This window comes from Scyliorhinus torazame, chromosome 16 (genome assembly GCF_047496885.1).
Source record: "Scyliorhinus torazame isolate Kashiwa2021f chromosome 16, sScyTor2.1, whole genome shotgun sequence".
Taxonomy (NCBI): domain Eukaryota; kingdom Metazoa; phylum Chordata; class Chondrichthyes; order Carcharhiniformes; family Scyliorhinidae; genus Scyliorhinus; species Scyliorhinus torazame.
This window is the reverse complement of record NC_092722.1, coordinates 40,379,076-40,397,775: the sequence shown is the minus strand read 5'-3', so window position 1 is coordinate 40,397,775 and position 18,700 is coordinate 40,379,076. Positions and strand designations below refer to the sequence as shown.

The 18,700-nt window shown below is 46.6% G+C and overlaps 1 protein-coding gene and 1 long non-coding RNA gene across 4 annotated transcripts in view; one reads left to right on the top strand and one right to left on the bottom strand.

Annotated features, from left to right (window-relative positions):
• Positions 1 to 3,986, bottom strand: part of LOC140392768 (uncharacterized) — a 42,241-nt gene extending 38,255 nt beyond the window's left edge. Inside the window, exon 1 of the long non-coding RNA XR_011935422.1 lies at positions 3,899 to 3,986. This is a non-coding gene — a long non-coding RNA (uncharacterized lncRNA). The remainder of the gene's footprint in view (positions 1 to 3,898) is intronic.
• The window catches only part of LOC140392767 (forkhead-associated domain-containing protein 1-like), a 279,760-nt gene that overhangs the window by 181,649 nt on the left and 79,411 nt on the right, over positions 1 to 18,700 (top strand). For all 3 annotated transcript variants that reach the window (XM_072478384.1, XM_072478383.1, XM_072478385.1), the window contains exons 25-27: positions 6,754 to 6,887; positions 16,800 to 16,895; positions 17,745 to 17,965. In XM_072478384.1, coding sequence (XP_072334485.1) covers positions 6,754 to 6,887; positions 16,800 to 16,895; positions 17,745 to 17,965 — 451 coding nt within the window. The remainder of the gene's footprint in view (positions 1 to 6,753; positions 6,888 to 16,799; positions 16,896 to 17,744; positions 17,966 to 18,700) is intronic.

Here is an 18,700-nt window from a genome sequence, read left to right as displayed (position 1 = left end):
TAGCCAATTTCTGATCCAAACTGCTAAATCACCCTGAATCCCATGCCTCTGTATTTTCTGCAGTAGCCTACCGTGGGGAACCTTATCAAACGCTTTACTGAAATCCATATACATCACATCAACTGCTTTACCCTCATCCACCTGTTTGGTCACCTTCTCAAAGAACTCAATAAGGTTTGTGAGGCACGACATACCCTTCACAAAACCGTGTTGACTATCTCTAATCAAATTATTCCTTTCCAGATGATTATACGTCCGATCTCTTCTAAACCTTTCCAAGACTTTGCCCACAACAGAAGTAAGGCTCACTGATCTATAGTTACCGGGCTTGTCTCTACTCCCCTTCTTGAACAAGGGGACAACATTTGCTATCCTCCAGTCTTCTGGCACTATTCCTGTAGACAAAGATGACTGAAATATCAAAGCCAAAGGCTCAGCAATCTCCTCCCTAGCTTCCCAGAGAATCCTAGGATAAATCCCATCCGGCCCAGGGGACTTATCTATTTTCACACTTTCCAGAATTGCTAACACCTCCTCCTTATGAACCTCAAGCCCTTCTAGTCTAGTAGCCTGTATCTCAGTATTCTCCTCGACAACATTGTCTTTTTCCTGTGTGAATACTGACGAAAAATATTCATTTAGCATCTCTCCTATCTCCTCGGACTCCACGCACAACTTCCCACGACTGTCCTTGACTGGCCCTACTCGAACCCTAGTCATTCTTTTATTCCTGACATAGCTATAGAAAGCTTTAGGGTTATCCGTGATCCTACCTGCCAAAGACTTCTCATGTCCCCTCCTGGCTCTTCTTAGCTCTCTCTTTAGGTCCTTCCTAGCTAACTTGTAACTCTCGAGTGCCCTAACTGAACCTTCACGTCTCATCTTTACATAAGCCTCCGTCTTCCTCTTGACAAGTGTTTCAACTGCTTTAGTAAACCATGGTTCCCTCGCTCGACCACTTCCTCCCTGCCTGACAGGTACATACTTATCAAGGACACGCAGTAGCTGTTCCTTGAACAAGCTCCACATTTCCATTGTGCCCAATCCCTGCAGTTTTCCTCTCTATCCGATGCATCCTAAGTCTTGCCTCACCGCATCATAATTGCCTTTCCCCCAGATATAACTCTTGCCCTGCGGTATATACCTATCCCTTTCCATCACTTAAGTAAACGTAATCGAATTGTGGTCACTATCACCAAAGTGCTCACCTACCTCCAAATCTAACACCTGTCCTGGTTCATTACCCAGTACCAAATCCAATATGGCTTCGCCTCTCGTTGACCTATCTACATACTGTGTCAGGAAACATCCTGCACACATTGGACAAAAACGGACCCATCTAAAGTACTCGAACTATAGTGTTTCCAGTCAATATTTGGAAAGTTGTCACTGTTGGAGGAACATAGGACTTAGGAACATTCGGCCCTTCAAGCCAGCTCTCATATTCAATAAGGTCATGGCTGATCTGGATGTGGTCTCGATTCCACTTTCCAGTCTGCATCCGGCACCCCCCCCCCCAGCCCCACCCCAATAACCCTTGACTCCCCTTGTCTATCAAACATCTGCCTTGAATAAATTGTCATGGGGGTGTGATGAAGATCAGGACACACACAAACTCTGCAGTGCGTCAAACACAATCTCCGCAGGGGGTAACAAACACGAGCGCAATTCTCCATATCATTACAGCCTGCCACTGATAACAATGCCCCCACTCCCCTGTGCCAACTGACCACTTTCCTTACCTTTTTGAGGGCCAACGATACCCCCACAGGCAAACTTGAATTAGAAACAAAACACCACCTTGGACCATATTACCCTCACGCGTATCAGTTGCAGTTTTATATATGCTATTGGAAATGAAATGAAAAAATGAAAAATGAAATGAAAATCGCTTATTGTCACAAGTAGGCTTCAAATGAAGTTACTGTGAAAAGCCCCTAGTCGCCACATTCCGGCGCCTATTCGGGGAGGCTGGTACAGGAATTGAACCGTGCTGCTGGCCTGCCTTGGTCTGCTTTAAAAGCCAGCTATTTAGCCTTGTGCTAAACCAGCCCTTTGGACAGGCTTTGGGGAAGAGGTGGCAAGCTTAGCAGAATTGACAGAAGGAGTAGAACCCCTGCTTACAGCCTAGAGGCATCCTAGGTTCCTAAAGTGAAGCTCCCTCAGCTGTGCCCCAAAGGTCAGACTCCGCTTCAACCTTGACACCCATCAGGGGAGAGGTGGGAAAATTGAGGTGGGAAAATGTATTGAGTCAATAATGCCAAGAAAACAGAACCCATGGTTATTCCATTAGGCGGTATCCAGTTGGTAAGGCTACATGCAAGGACCATCTCTGAATGGCACAACTTACGGCCAGGAACTTGCCTGCGGGGAGCTACAGGCGTGGATCTATGTTCTACTGAATAGCACAGTGCGGGGTTGCTCAATGTAGCTCTTGGAATCCAAACCAACCATCTCTCCCACATACAATATCCGGCCTGTTTACTATCTCCAATGTATGTAAGCTGCCTTATCACACATCACTACCCTGCAGAGGACCCATAATCCCTTCAGTTTTAATACAGTGCTTTCACTATTGCATTGAATCCTGGGATGGTTCTGCCTCCATTGCCATGGCATTCTCTTGTTTTCTCAGGAAAAGTGAAAATGGACATTAATGAATATGACAGGTAATTTGCTCGGCGTGTTCGGAGTCCTGTCTGTGGGATTTTGTGTTAAAGACTGTGATAATTGTAGAGGTTGATAGAGCTTTACTCTGCGAGAAATCACTTGCTCTGTGCAGAGCTGGGCTGTCCTCTGTGACCTGTGGGTCAGTTTGCACCACATTTATATTTTCAGTTTGCCATGGGTGGATGGTGACCAAACACTACACATCTGGAGCTTGTCAAATGTTGGCAACCCCAGGTACTTCAGAAGAGCAGAAACATTGAAACACCTGTGGGCATATGAGGATAGTGCACTTGGATCTTACTCTGTACTTCGCTCATGTTGTACCTGCCTTGTGAGTGTTTGATGGGGACAGTGTAGAAGGAGCTTCACACTGTATCTAACCTCGTGCTGTACCTGCCCTGGGAGTGTTCGATGGGACAATATAGAGGGAGTTTCACTCTGCATCTAACCCAATGCTGGACCTGTCCTGGGAGTGTTTGATGGGACAATGAAGAGGGAGCTTATAATTTCATAGAATTTATAGTGCAGAATGAGGTCATGAGGCCCATTGAGTCTGCACCAGCCCTGGAAAGAGCACCCTACTGAAGCCCAAGCCTCCACCCTATCCCTTTCATCCAGTAACACCATCTAACCTTTTCAATACTAAGGAGCAATTTATCATGGCCAATCCACCTAACCCATACATCTTTGGACAATGGAAGGAAACCGGAGCACCTGGAGGAAGTCCATGCAGACACGGGGAGAAAGTGTAAACTCCACACAGCCAGTCACCCGAGGCTGGAACTGAACCCTTGGAGCTGTGAGGCAGCAGTGCTACCTATTGTGCCACTGTGCTGTCCCTTCACTCTGTATCTAATCCTGTCCTGGGAATGTTTGAAGGGGACAGTTTAGAGGGAGCTTTAGTCTGTATTTAACCCCGTGCTATGCCTGTCCTGGGAATGTTTGATGGGAACAGTGTAGAGGGAGCTTTGCTCAGTATTTCACTGAATGCTGTACCTGTCCTGGGAGTGTTTGATGTGACAATTTAGAGAGCTTTAATCTGTATCGAACCCAAGCTGTACTTTGTCCTGCATTAATCACTTTGGAAGCAATAGGCAATAATTTTCATCATCCTTTTCAAAGTCACACCTTCAGAAGCACAGACCTTTGAATCATCTCCCCCCCCCCCCCCCCCCCCCCCCCCGAGCTCAGGCAGCCCTGTCACAGATGTTTTCAATAAGACGCTTACCTGACTTTGCACAGCCTGTGACTCTTTACCAGTTCTTTCAAACAAGTTCCGACACCTGACTGCGTGGTTTCTTTGAACCTGATCGATGATTTACCCAGGCCTCCTGGGTCTGTCAGTGCTGCCCTTGTGTTATTAAACAGGCCATCAAAGTCCACATTGCCTGCTGAAAAGCACAGTCACGTCAATCCAATCAGTGTTAACTTCAAGCTGCTTGTTGGAGCTAAACCCTGTCATGATATTCAAACACAATCATCATGATAGATAGACCAACAGACTAATTAGCACACATAACACGACAGCCAATCACAGACAAGAGCAGACACAGTATAAGACAAGAAACACGACACCTGGTGGTCAGTCCATCTGGAGACTAGGACAAGGACAGGACCTGATTAACAAGACACTCACACAGTCACCACGTGCTGAGTACCAAGACAGATCTGTAAATAACAAGTTGGAATAAAACTGCGTTGTACCAATCGCAACCATGTTGGTTCATCTGTACCTCAGAGCACCCAACACCACAAACCCCTCAGCTGCAAGATGAATTGCTCCCTCTGAGGCCCTTTGATAGGCTGATGGCTTCCTCTGTCACGGTGGCTGAAGGTCCAGCAACTGGACAGGCATCCGCTCCTTGGACAGGCAGCATCATTCTGCTTGTATAACAAGGAGGATTTGTTGCTTGAACATTGCTCCCCCCCCCCCCCCCCCACACTTGGATCTGTGAAGATGCACCCTGCACTCTCCCTCTGTCACCTTTAACATTCCCTCCATCACCCCTGACCCTGCCTTCTGTGACCCTCAAGCCAGCCAACAAAACCCTTGTCAATTAAAACAAAAACAAAAAATGCTGGGGACAACAGGCCATCAGCCTGGGGCCTTAACTCTGTTTCTCTCTCTGTGGATGTTGCCCAACCTGCTGAGTGTTTGCAGCATTTTCTGCTCTTACTTCAGATACCCAGCATTCGCAGTAGTCTGTTTTTTAGCCCTCGATCAACTGTCAAGCTATAGCTGCCCCTCACCCCCCCACATCTCCATTGAGTGCTAACAGTCATCTTCGACGCTCCCTCCCTCACCCTTGACCTGCCCTCAATCACCCTTGACCTCCCCTCAATCACCCTTGACCTCCTCTGCTTGTGTGCTGCCTTCAGTGGAGGTTGACTTTCCCTCTGTCCCGCACGACCCTTCTCAGGGTGGGCATGATCTGACCGCCATTCCCCCCCCCCCCCCCCCATCTCAGAAACCATGCCCCACCCTTCTTAGGCCCACCACAACACGGACCACTCTTCAATGGACAGCCATAACTTGACCTCCCTGGACAGCTCCACTTGAGCTCAACAGAGTTCCCCATCCGAGAAAAGCAGCTCCCACTCATTCCAAATCCACTAGGAAGATGGCCTCCCTTTGCTGCGTGTCACCTTTAACAAGTTGGGAATCCTGAAGGCGCATTTTCTTTACCGTCCTTAATCTCAAAGGTACAATTTAATCTGGCGCCCATGTGTTTGAATGAGTATGCATGATATGTTGCATTGCAAATAGGTTCCTGCCATTTGCCTTCAATTCACTGACAATGTACTTCCCAACTTTCATCCTGTCATTGGGAAGCTGATATTTCACCTCCCACACAATTAAATGCCGCCACCCACCTCGTTTCCCATTCCCGGGAGTTTCACCAGATTCTGCCCTTTGTGTCGCTCTGTTTCTGTCTCTGGAAATAGGTTTCTCTCTGTGTCTCTCCATCTGTCTCAGTCTTTGTCTGAATATGTCGGCCTCTGTCTATCTCTCTAACTATGTGTCTGTTCATTTCTCCTGCTCGATCAGAGGCTGAAAGGAGTGATAAATGCTCCTTATTTTCTTGTGGTCTTAAGCCTCTCACTCTGTAATTGTGGGAAGCAAAATAAAATTGAAGCTATTCCTGTCTCACTGTGCCTCTCCTTTTTTTATGTGCTGGTCTCTCTTTCCCCCCTGATTCCTGCTCTCCTCAATCTGTGTGTCTTGTTCTGTGTCTGCACGGTTCTGTTATTGCAATTGTTTTCTTTCCCTCTCTGATTGTCTTCTCGCTCCCTCTGTTGTGCTCTCTCCCTCAATCACTCATTTTAAAAAAAGTACATTTAGAGTACCCAATTCTTTTTTCCAATTAAGGGGCAAATTTAGCGTGGCCAATCCACCTACCCTGCACATCTTTTTTGGTTGTGGGGGTGAGACACACACAGACACGGGGAGAATGTGCAAACTCCACATGGACAGGGGCTGGTTCAGCACAGTGGGCTAAACAGCAGGCTTGTAATGCAGAACAACGCCAGCAGCGCGTGTTCAATTCCCGTGCCGGCCTCCCCGAGCAGGCGCCGGAATGTGGCGACTAGGGGCTTTTCACAGTAACTTCATTGGAGCCTATTTGTGACAATAAGCGATTATCATTATTATCAGTGACCCAGGGTCGTGATCGAATCCTGGTCCTCGGCACCATAAGGTAGCAGTGCTAAACACTGCAGCACTGTACCACCCACTCCCTCAATCACTCTTGACTGTTTTCTCTCTCTCTCCTCCTTCTCTCATGTCTCTCATTTCACACTTTAAAGAGCACTTTAAGTTTGCACGTCCCAAGGAAGAGCATTTCAAGCTTCCCTCTCGAACGGGAGGCACTCATTTCGATTAGTGCCATCCCATTTTGCTCAAAACGTAATGGCGCTCTGTGAAGGTGCAGTGAAGGGCCTGTTTGTATTCTGAATCTGAAGTTTGGATTTCATTGTGTGTGTGTGTGTGTGTGTGGGTGGGGGGGGGGGGGGGGGGAATAGCGGTGAAAAGCTTCCGTTGTACGGCTTTGGATTTCTTTTGAACCTTTCTGACCTTGGCAGGAATCAACCAGGAGATGACCTCGCAGCACCTGACGATCCTGAAGAAGGAGCTCACCGACCTGAAGACACAGCGTGCGCCCAGCGGTGATGAATCCTTCCACAGCACCTCACAGACCAATGACGCAGCTAAACTGGTAATGCCTGTAAACGTTTGCAGTTTACTGCACTGGGCGACTGCTATGGAATTCCCCTGTGTCCCAGCCTCTTCATTAACTTTGCATTAGAAGTACGGTCATTTACTTATGTAATTGATTTTTCTTACAGCGATGCTTAGCCACAGCAACGGGAGTTGCAATAGAAGCAGAAGGGAACTTAAATCAGCAGTGAGAGAATGCCAGCGCTGTAAACAAAAAAGCCGTTGGAAAGAATATTTCAGCTGTGGTTCTTCACCAGAACTTGTTCTACATCTGAAATGTTAGGGGCAGCACAGTGGTTAGCACTGCTGCCTCACAGTGGCAGGGACCCGGGTTCAATTCCGACTTTGGGTGACTGTTGGAGTTTGCACTTTCTCTCCATGTTGGCGTGGGTTTCGTCCCATAGCCCAAAGATGTTAAGGTTAGGTGGGGTTACTAGGGCAGGATGGGAGAATGGTCCTAGATAGGGTGCTCTTTCGGAGGGTCGGTTCAAACTCGATGGGCTGAATGGCCTCCGTCAACTCTCCCTGTGTAATACACGGTTCACCATGGACAATTCTCCAAGTATAACACACTGTTCACTAGAGACAACTCTCCCTGTGTAACGCATTGTTCACTATAGACAACTCTCCCTGTGTTTTTTTAAAAACATAGAGTACCCAATTATTTTTTTTCCAATTAAGGGGCAATTTAGCGTGACCAATCCACCTACCCTGCACATCTTAGGGTTGTGGGGGCAAAACCCACACAGACACGGGGAAATTGTGCAAACTCCACACGCACAGTGAACCAGGGTCGGGATTTGAACCCGGGTCCTCAGCGCCGTAGGAAGCAATGCTAACCACTACGCCACCTTGCTGCCCCAACTCTCCGTGTGTAACACACAGTTCACCACAGACAGCTCTCCCTGTGAAACACACTGTTCACTGTAGACAACTCTCCCTGCGTAACACACGGTTCACTATAGACAACTCTCCCTGTGTAACACACTGTTCACTATAGACAACTCTCCCTGTGTGACACACTGTTCACTATATACAGCTCTCCCTGTGTAACGTACCGTTTACTGCCAGTGTAATGCACTGTTTAACTGTTTACGATAGACAACTCTCCGTGTAACGCACTGTTCACTGTACACAACTCTCCGTGTGTAACACACGGTTCACCATAGACAGCTCTCCCTGTGAAACACACTGTTCACTGTAGACAACTCTCCCTGCGTAACACACGGTTCACTATAGACAACTCTCCCTGTGTAACACACTGTTCACTATAGACAACTCTCCCTGTGTGACACACTGTTCACTATATACAGCTCTCCCTGTGTAACGTACCGTTTACTGCCGGTGTAATGCACTGTTTAACTGTTTACGATAGACAACTCTCCGTGTAACGCACTGTTCACTGTATACAACTCTCCCTGTGTAACACACTGTTCACTATAGACAACTCTCCCTGTATAACACACGGTTCACTACAGACAACTCTGTGTAATACTGTTCACTATAGACAACTCTCCCTGTGTAACACACTGTTCACTGCATAGAACTCTCTCTGTGTAATGCACTGTTCACTATGTACAACTCTCCCTGTGCAACACACAGTTCACTATAGACAACTCATCCCTGTGTACCGCACTGTTCACTATAGACAACTCCCCCTGTGTAACGCACTGTTCACTGTATGGAATGTGACTGGCTCTTTAGCTGGTTTCTAAAATGACCTATTAAGATATTCAGTTTAAGCACAATTAGGGAAGGGCAATAAATGATGGCCATGGCAACGCTGCCCACATCCTATCAAAGAATGAAACAAATGCTCTCCCCGTGCAGCACACTGTTCACCACATCCAACACTTTCTGTGGAGCATATTATTTGCTACTTTTGATTATTATAATTTGATGCGGCGTAAAATATGACCCCTTTTCACAACACCATAGTCATGTCTTGGCCTTTACTCAGCATACAGGTCAGACCCCCCCACCACCACCCCATCCTGATTTGTAGTCAGCCTCTTTGTTTCGCCTCAAAATGCATGTTTTGCTCAGCTAATAGGCCTGTCTATCAAGCCGTTGACATGGGCTGTGTTTCCAAAAGATGCGCGGGAGTTTAAGACACCCACACAGAGCAGGGCGCACATGATGACTGATGAACAGAAATAGGTCCCTCCGGCAAAAGAATGAAGTACCTAGCTGCTTTCAAGATAAAAGTCATAATGTTTGCCAACTCGTTAAATAACTGTGCTGCAACGAGGGGAATAGGTATTAATGAAACACTGGTGTGAGAATGGAAGAAGAAGGAGTCCACCCTGAAGAGGATGCCCAAGACTAAATGTGCCAGGTGAACAGGGACTGGGCCTTGGCCTGATCTTGAGAAGTATGGGCCCAAAATAACCGCCCGTGTCCGGCCCCAAACATGACGTGGCCGGTATATTTTGCGAGAGGCCTCTTGCGACATTTACCCGGCTAGCCACGCCTTGTGAGATCTACCGGATTTCGCGGGAATGTCACGATCTGAATCCTGTCCACAATGGGCATAAGTTTCCATATTTAAGTGCGCAGTTAGCAAGAGCTAACCAGCTCTTGGGATCTAACGGCCCCGTCGAGGCGACCCCAGCCGGCCGCTGTTTAGCACTGGTCTCCACAAAGGGGGACCAGGTGGAATGGCACTTGGGAGGGGTCTCCCCGGCGATCGGAGGCCCCTTGGGGTTGGCCTATGGGTAGGATGGCCCTCTGGCATTGCTGATGTGCTGGGGTACCCAGGTGGCACTGACAAGGTGTCATTTGGCCTGTAGTAGGGATTGGGCCCACGGGTGCCCTGCCATTATGAGGTGGGGGTGTAGTTAAGTTGGTGGGCTCCCAGAGGCTGCGTTGGGGGGTCGAGAGTCGGGGCGCCATTTAAAAATGGTGCCCCAATCTCTTCCTGCACTGACGAGCAGTGCTGCTCAGTACAGGGAATGAAGGTAAGTGTGGCCTCAGCGGGGCCATCCCCACCAAAGCCCCCAAAAATAACACCGACCCATTCAATAGAAGGGTTGTTCCGGGTGCTACAAGCGCTGGGAATCACCTCGCTAAACCAGCGCACAACAGGACTCTGTTTTCCTTTGTTAAATCGAGCCCTATGTATCAAGATTGGTCCTCAGAAATCATCAGAATAATTAACATCGTCTCCAGATGTGCAATATGCATATGCACCAAGTAAGTGAATCAAATCTTGAGTGAAGCAAAGATTTCAGAGCAACAGCTGGTTGATGTAGCCGCTTAATGGAAAGGAAATGTCTATTGTTGCGGCAGAAGACCACGGTCATGATGTCAAAATGACCAGTTTCCGGTGATTCATCATCTGAGCACAGCAAAATCTCGAGTGCTCATCATGTCACATCAGCAACATGGATGAAGCGGGCGGCACGGTGGCACAGTGGTTAGCTCTTCTGTCTCACAGCGCCAGAGGCCCGGGATCAATTCCGGCCTTGGGTGAATGTCTGTGTGGAGTTTGCACTTCCTCCCCGTGTCTGCGTGGGTTTCCTCCGGGAGCTCCGGTTCCTCCCACAGTCCAAAGAAGTGCAGAGTCGGTGGATTGGCCATGATAAATTGTTCCATTGTGTCCAAAAATATGTCGGTTAGGTGGGGTTACGGGATAAAGGCGGGGGAGTGCACCGAGGGAGGTTGCTCTGTCAGAGGGTCGGTGTATACTCGATGGGCCAAATGGCCTCCTTCTGCACTGTAGCGATTCTATGGAATCGCCCAAGAATCTCAGTGTGCCCAGCAACCAAACTGTGGAGTGGAAAGGTTCGAAAATAGTTCAGGTGTAATCAACAGGACATGAGAAGAGGAGATTCAGAGTGGTAGTAGTTTGCTGCGCCTGATGGAACAAAATTCAAGCTTATGGTAATTATCAAGCATAAAGCCATGCCGAAAATCGTGTTCCCTACAAGAGCTTTTGTGCATATCCATGAGAACGGTCAGATGGAAAAAAAATGAAATGAAAATGAAAATCACTTATTGTCACAAGTAGGCTTCAAATGAAGTTACTGTGAAAAGCCCCTCGTCGCCACATTCCGGCGCCTGTTCGGGGAGGCTGGTACGGGAATTGAACCGTGCTGCTGGCCTGCCTTGGTCTGCTTTCAAAGCCAGCTCTTTAGCCCTGTGCTAAACCAGCCCCTGGATGAAGATCGAGTGAGGTTGCAGATTGATAATGAGTGGGATTGGCGTCCCGGATGGCCTATGTCAAGATTGCAGTTTATTTGCGGGGGGGGGGGGGGGGAGCGGCATGTTCAGATCCTGTAGAATCGATGAGATCAAGAGGTGCCGAAATGAGGATTAGGTGGATCTTTGAAGGCAAGGAAACCTTTGCAAAGAGTGGAAAGGTGTGCCGCCCCGCTTGATGCTTTGTATGATTTCGTCATCAAATTCTGGGATGCTATGAAAGCGCAAACTGTCATCAGATCGTTCAGAAAATGCTGAATATCCAATGCGGCGGATGGAGAGGAGGATGATTTGTTGTGACAGGATGATACCATCGCCAAAGTAACTCAGAATGATTTTGATGGAAGTCTTTGTGTCAGACGACGAAGACAATACATTTGACAGTTTTTAAAAACGTTTTGATTGTGGTTAAAGGTATGTTTGCAGAATTAATTCATTCAATAAAATGTGTCACGTTTGAATTGTTGGTGTTTCATTTTTCACATATCAAGTTGGCTCAAACATCAGTGTCTCAAATTCAACACCACGCTTAAATTGACCCCTGTATTTGAATGGGTGGCTTGAGGTTTCAACGGTCGACATTCATTCCTGATCTAAGGGAGATTCGGGGCTTCTGGTGAAACTCTCCATCACTATCCAAGTGGCCATTCACTTAATCAGAGGCATGATATAAATGACCATCTTCTTGTCGAAATATAGCTCAGAACTTTGTTTGCTCTTACCCAGTATTCCTAAGCCCTGTTACAACTGGCAACTTTCCCATTATAAACTTCCCTCGTTGCAACCTTCTCGTCCGTTACTGGTACTGGATTGTCTCTGTTGCTCCCATTTGTGGTGGCCAGGTTGCGCCATGTTGCTGATCACCACATGACCACAAGGGGAAGGATTTAAAAGGTGATGGCAAGACAGCTGTCAGTAAATAGAGAGCATTGATGATGGTTATACAGTGACTCTCCCAGACATATAACAATTTACACAGCTCTACAGGGATGTATGTTCTAATTCAATGTTTTATATTTAGGAAAATATTAGGTTACATGTAATTAAAAACCCAGCTAAATATTGGCATTTAGTCTGGAATATGAGAACTGGGAGAACTCATCTGTATCAAATGCAGAGTAGGATTAAAAGATTAAGGGGATTACACAAAGTGTCAAAGTTAATAAATTTACCGGGACTTACTTTAACATTAACAGGGTCAAAACCTAGTTAATTAGCTATCTATTTAATTCTCTGTTGAGCAAGTAGTAATTTTGTTCCCAAAGTAAATCACACAATCCCGAGGGATTTTAAGTTGCAGTTTTCATTTTACAAAATTCATTCAGGGGATGTGGGTGTCGCTGGCTAGGACAGCATTTATTGCCCATTTCTAATTGCCCTTGAGAAGCTGGTGGTGAACCGCTGCAGTCCATGAGGTGTAAGTATATCCACAGTGCTGTTAGGGAGGGAGTTCCAGGAAATTGACCCAGCGACAGTGAAGGAACGGCGATATATTTCCAAGTCAGGATGGTGAGTGGCTTGGAGAACTTCCAAGGAGGTGGTGTTCCCATGTGTCTGCCGCCCTTGTCCTTCTAGGCGGTAGTGAGTCATGGGTTCGGAAAATGCTGTCGAAGGAGCCTTGGTGAATTACTGCAGTGCATTTTGTAGGTGGTACACGGCTGCCAGAGTACATCAGTGATGGATGGAGTGAATGTTTGTGGAAGGGATGCTAATCAAGCGGACTGCTTTGTCCTGGATGGTGTCGAGCTTCTTGAGTGTTGTTGGCTGCACTCATCCAGACAAGTGCAGAGCATTCAATCACTCTCCTGAGTTGTGTCTTGCAGATGATGGGCAGGTTTTGGGGAGTCAAGAGGTGAGTTACTCGCTGCAGGATTGCAAGCCTCTGACCTGCTCTTGTAGCCACAGTATTTGTATGGCTAGTCCAGTTCAGTTTCTGGTCAATGATAACGCCAGGAGATGTTCTCCTGGAGAAGAGAATTTGGTTATGTCTATACAGTCTACACAGTGAGAAAACTCCCACAACTATTTTGGTGATGGAAAGAATCCACCTACTGAACACAAATATCTCTCTGGCTAGTTCACTCAGAATTCAGAACCAAAGCTCACGTCTTCCCAGAGAATGCCAGGAGTGTTTTGTGTTCAATAAGTCTCACAAAGAGGTTCTGAGTCCTGTATGGTAGACCATTAAGAGTTTGTTTATAACACACAACATTGTACATATATGCAGTGGATAGTCCAAGCTATGAACGAACTCCATGCTTGGGTCTACACAGCTCTCTGTCCAGACCCTAGACTCACGTCATGTCTCTTTATATCACACTGTGGGCAGCACTGATTCCCAGTCCCACATTAACCCTTGCTATGCCAGATACCCTTATGCCACATGGAACAGGACTTAAATCCTGCTTTGACACGAGTAAGATATACGGATGCTGGAAATCCGCAATGAAAACAGAAAATGCTGGAAATGCTGAGCAACTCTGGCAGCATCTATACGAGAGACACAGAGAGAAAATTTGTTAATTTTTTCAGGCAGGACGCCAACTCTGTTTCTCCCGCCACAGATGCTGTCAGACCAGCTCAGAATTTCCAGCATCTTCTCTTTTTATTTCAAAACCTTCACCTTTTGCCTCAGCAAATCAGGAACGTCCACAGGGTCTGGACAGAGACCTGTGTAGACCAATGGCTCAGGCATGTTATGTTTGGTCCCTTGTACTTTATGAAGTAACTCACAAAACACTTTGATCTGTCCAAACCAGGATCCTTTTATTGGGTCTCGTGGTAAGATGGCAATCTGATACAGAGCACATTATCATGGAGCCTTGCTACTCCTCTGGAAACTGTCCTAACCCAGGGTTCCTAGCACCAGCTGTAGACCCCTCACCACCACAGTTAAAATATGTTGGCTCAGCACAGACCAGATGTTGAACCTGGAACCTGCCATTTTCAGTTCTGTGAGTTCAGTAACACCCTGAGTTTAATCTTTGAACCAACGGGAGTTCGCCACATGTTGAACATTTGTTGAAGGTATGGCAAGTTGTGACCTGGTGAAAATTTGGGATCTAAGGCGATTGTTGGCTGCACAAGCATAGATAGAAGCTGGCCATATTTCAGAACGTTTTTGAGGCAGTTTCAGAAGCAATGCTTTATTTTACAGTGTACTTTCAGTGAGATGCAACCGACCAGCTTGTGACTCCTTGTCAATCGAGACTTGGGGTTGAACCCTGTTTTCTTCAGCGAGTACCGAAGAATTCAATCTTTTGAGAGAGAGTTTAGAGACATAACCAGTCTATTTTATGACATGAGGGAATAGATTATACAGACTTGTGGCTCTGAACATGCATTTATATAACAACTTTCACAACCACTGGTGGGTTGAAATCCACGGTAGGGTAGATTGTATGTGAGTGGTGTAGTGATATACATCACTGTAAGTACACAAAGGGTTAATGTACATGCACTACACCTAGTTAGACACTAGAGGGAGCACCAGAGACATGACATACAGACAGTCAACCAATAGGTCAGTAAGATAGGGCACAACCAATGGGCATTCACGATACACACAGAGGTGACACTACCACACAAGGGCATTACACCAACCTATATAAAAAGGACACAACACACATGATCTTCCTCTTTCCAGTGGAGACACTCAGTGTGTACACAGGGTTGATTTGAAATACTTCACATCCACCACGTGGATTGTAGCAGACTGGTTAGTCAGTCTGAGTAGCTATAACAGGATTAACAGTAGAGTCGAATCCAAGTAGGAGAATCGCTAACAGTAATAAACGTGTTGAAGCTATCTCCAAGTCTGAACCTTCCTTTGTCAGAGTGTACATCAAGGAAGCAGCTTATGCTACACCAAGAGCATAACAAAACAAGTGGGACTGCCAATATTATCTTGGGAGAATTCAACATTAATCCCTTGCCTGAAAGCAAATTACTGCACGTACTGGAAGGGGAAACAAAAACATAACATGCTGGACAACCTCAACAGGTCTAACTGCATCAGTGGAGAGAGAACGAGTCTGGATGACTATACTTATTCTTTGCTATTGCAGCGATTCCTTATCTGCTTCAATGCAGCAGCTCCATTGACAGCTGTGCCTATTGACCAGGGCTGAGGACAAAACTTAAGGAAGGCTTTGTCAGGCGTGCGGAGCCACCTTCACGCTTTAAAACCGAAGCCAACGCTTTGTTGCTGTGGCTTCCTGGCTGCTGAAGGGAAAGGGGGTGTGGTCGAAGAAACAGTCGTGAAGCCTCTGAGTCAAGGGCCAGGCCCTCATCATGGGCACAGGCCATAAGGGAGGAGCTCTCTGTTGCATCAAACACGGACATAGAGCACGGCAGCAGCAGTTGCTGCATGCCCAATAACTCTGGGAGGCGAGGGAAACTAAACAGATTGTTTTGAAGAATTTTGCACAAAGCCTCTATTTATAAAGCCAGTGTCCCATATGCTGTGTTAACTGCCTTATCAACATGTCAATAAAATGACCTCCGTTACTGCACCCCTTTTAAAATTGTGCCATTTAGTTTAAATTGCACTTGATTGATGGCCACTTGCTCAAAAACATTACAGCCACTAGTGCAAAGTACTGCGGAGGCTGGAAATCTGAAATGAAAGCACAAAATTGCTGAAAATACTCAGCAGGTCAGGCAGCATTTGGGGTGAGAGAAATTCTGGTCGAGAGTTCTGATGGAAAATCATCTCAACCTAAAAGCAGTAACTGTGGGCGGGAAATTCCCACCCGAGGTCAACGGACTTTTTAATGGTCCATTAAATTGTCTGTCCTGCCTGTGTCGATTCGCACGATGGGCGGGATGGGAATATTTACCGGTCTGTTCCTCTCCTGACCTGCTGAGTATTTCCAGCTATTTTTTTGTTTTTCTTATAACCTCCGGTTTCATTGTATTGAATCGATTGTGTACACTCTGGTGGTGGTGGTGCTTGTGTCAGCGCTCACTGGGACCCGTGGCTTAGCCACTGGATTATTTGGGCCTTTGGAAGATATTCCAGTGATTTCAGGCTAGCCTTCCTGCAAATGTCTGACCGAGGTGGCCTGATCCTGACACCCCTTACTAATCTGATAACCAGAACCAATCTGTGCTCGGGGCTGAGTCTACATTCAATAGTTTTTGTGAATCTTCCTCACCTCGCATCACAACATATTTTTAATCAATATTTTTACTCTTCCCCCTCTGATCCCCCGCCATTCTAGACAGTTCCATGGGTGACTGCTGCCCACCAGTGCCCCCAAGTGGCCATTTTACACCTAAATCTAGATGGTCAGTCAGTGTCAAAGGTCACTTCCAAAATGGAAGCATCTGATATCGTGAAATTCTCCAAACTGTCCTCTTGGGCATCACAGAACATAAATATAGGACAGGTCGCAATAACTCCCAACAAGAAATTCAGGAGAAGTTTTGTTATCCCGAGAACGGTGAGAATGGGGAACACGCTGTCGCATTGAGAAAATTAGGCAAAAATAGCATGGATGCATTTAAGAGGAAATTAGATAAGCAGACAGGGGAGGGAGGAAGGTACAGAAGGATATGCTGATTGAGTTGACTAAAGTAAGATAGGAGGAAGCTTGGCTGGAGCATTAACATCACTGTGGACTAGATGGGCCGAATGGCCTGTTTCTGCACTCTAAATTCTGTATAGCTGCTCGGATGTGTTAGCCTGCTTTTTCTATTGTAGAAGCAAAGGGATGACTCTTTCGCCATTTCTGAAGCCTCGATCGATAGGACAGCACGCTTGGAAATGTCCGAGGCCCTGGACCTCAGCGAGAGGACGGTAGGTAGACCCAGCACCAGAAAGAAAGTGTCAACATTTGCTCTTCAGAGCATGACAGTGACCATGGCTTATTATTCCTGCTTTTCATACATGGGGGCGGGGGGGGATAATTAACTTGGTTTGAATAGAATGGCATCGTCACCATTCAACTCTGCCCAGTTGTTTCCCATTGAAAATGTTTCCTTGATTCCAGCCTCACATGAATTGATTGATTGATTCCCTTGAGTCTTTGGCCATAGTTAGTTGTATCTGTGTGTATCCCTCAGATTGGTTGTATCTCTACACTTGCCTCAGTAGGAAGGTACCTCATGGTTAAGATGGTGAGTAGGCCATTCATCTCCTTGAACTTGGTCTGCCATTCTATTCAAACCTGATCTGAACCTCCATTCCATTTACTCACCTTTGATTTTATCCCTCTATACTCTTACCAAACAAAAATCCCAATTCTAATTTTAAGATTGTACTCTGTTGTCCTGGATTTCTCATCTGAGAAGGGAGTTTCTATTTAGCCTGTCGAATCCTATCATCATTTCACCTACCACCTCAAAGTTCATGGGAATACAAGTGACGTTATCGACCCTTTCCTCATAATCTAACTCTTTGGTGTCGTTCTGGTGAATCTGCTGTATGTCCACCAAGGCCGGTTTATCCTTCTCAACAAGGCCTGTACAATAGAAGGATCGCTTCTTTCCCTTTGTATTCCAGACCCCCGAGGGCAACAGCCATTGCTCAGTTAGCCTTTACTTCTTGTACCTGTGTGTTCGCTTTACCTGTGTGCCTGATTTGTGTACCTGGGCACCCACCTCTCCAGTTTAACCATTTCTCACCATTCTCTTACCCCTCATGTAGTATCTGGACCTGGTAAAGGCTCTGTCCAGCCTGCTTGAAGTGAAGGAGCTTTCGGGGTCACTCTCACTGAAGCACATCCCGCGGGATGAGAGGGAGAAGCTCGGGAAAGCACGGCAAAATAACATGGAGCTGCTGAACAATCGAGTCACTCAACTGAAGAGCCAGGTGGAGAGGAAAGATGAGTTGCTGGGGGGATACGAGAAGGACCTGAAACAGTTCAGGTAGATGGAAGAATCCAGGGGAATACTTTCTTTTTTGTATTGCTTCCAACATTTTGAATGCCCCCCTTCCTCCCCCCGTGACTAAAGGGAACTGAAATGGACACATTGCTGAAGGGGTGACCTGACTATAGGGTACTATACAATTTCAATACCACACTGTATTCGACTATTTGAGCGATGTAGTTCCACATTCTATTGTCTTTGCTGATCACTTCTACAAGAGAATGTTTAGAGGCCAGTCGGCTGGGATTTCTAAGTCCTTTTCAATGGCAGCTTTCATGAAGTCCTCTGTTATATTTGTTTTTCCTTCCTTTGTGCAGTACCTTGCACTTCTTTCATCTACCATTGACTTGCCCTTGTCCATATCACCCTCTAATCTTTTTAAAAAATGTATTTTATTACAAACATGTATTAAAGCAGATTACAGCCAATAAACACCCCAGGAAACATACTTCCCAACAATTAACTTTCCAGTTGGTTTCACCCCCCCCCACCCCCCTCCCCACGATGAACAGCTCCTCAAACACGGTCACAAACATCTTCCACCTTTCCTCAAACTCCCCTGCTGAGCCCCTTAACTCACACTTTATCTTCTCCAACCGCAGGAAGTCGTACAGGTCACCCAACCAAGCTGCTACCCCGAGTGGCGATGCCAACCGCCACTCCAGCAAAATTCACCGCCTTGCAATCAGAGAGGTGAAGGCCACAACATCGGCCTTCCTCCTCTCCATGAGC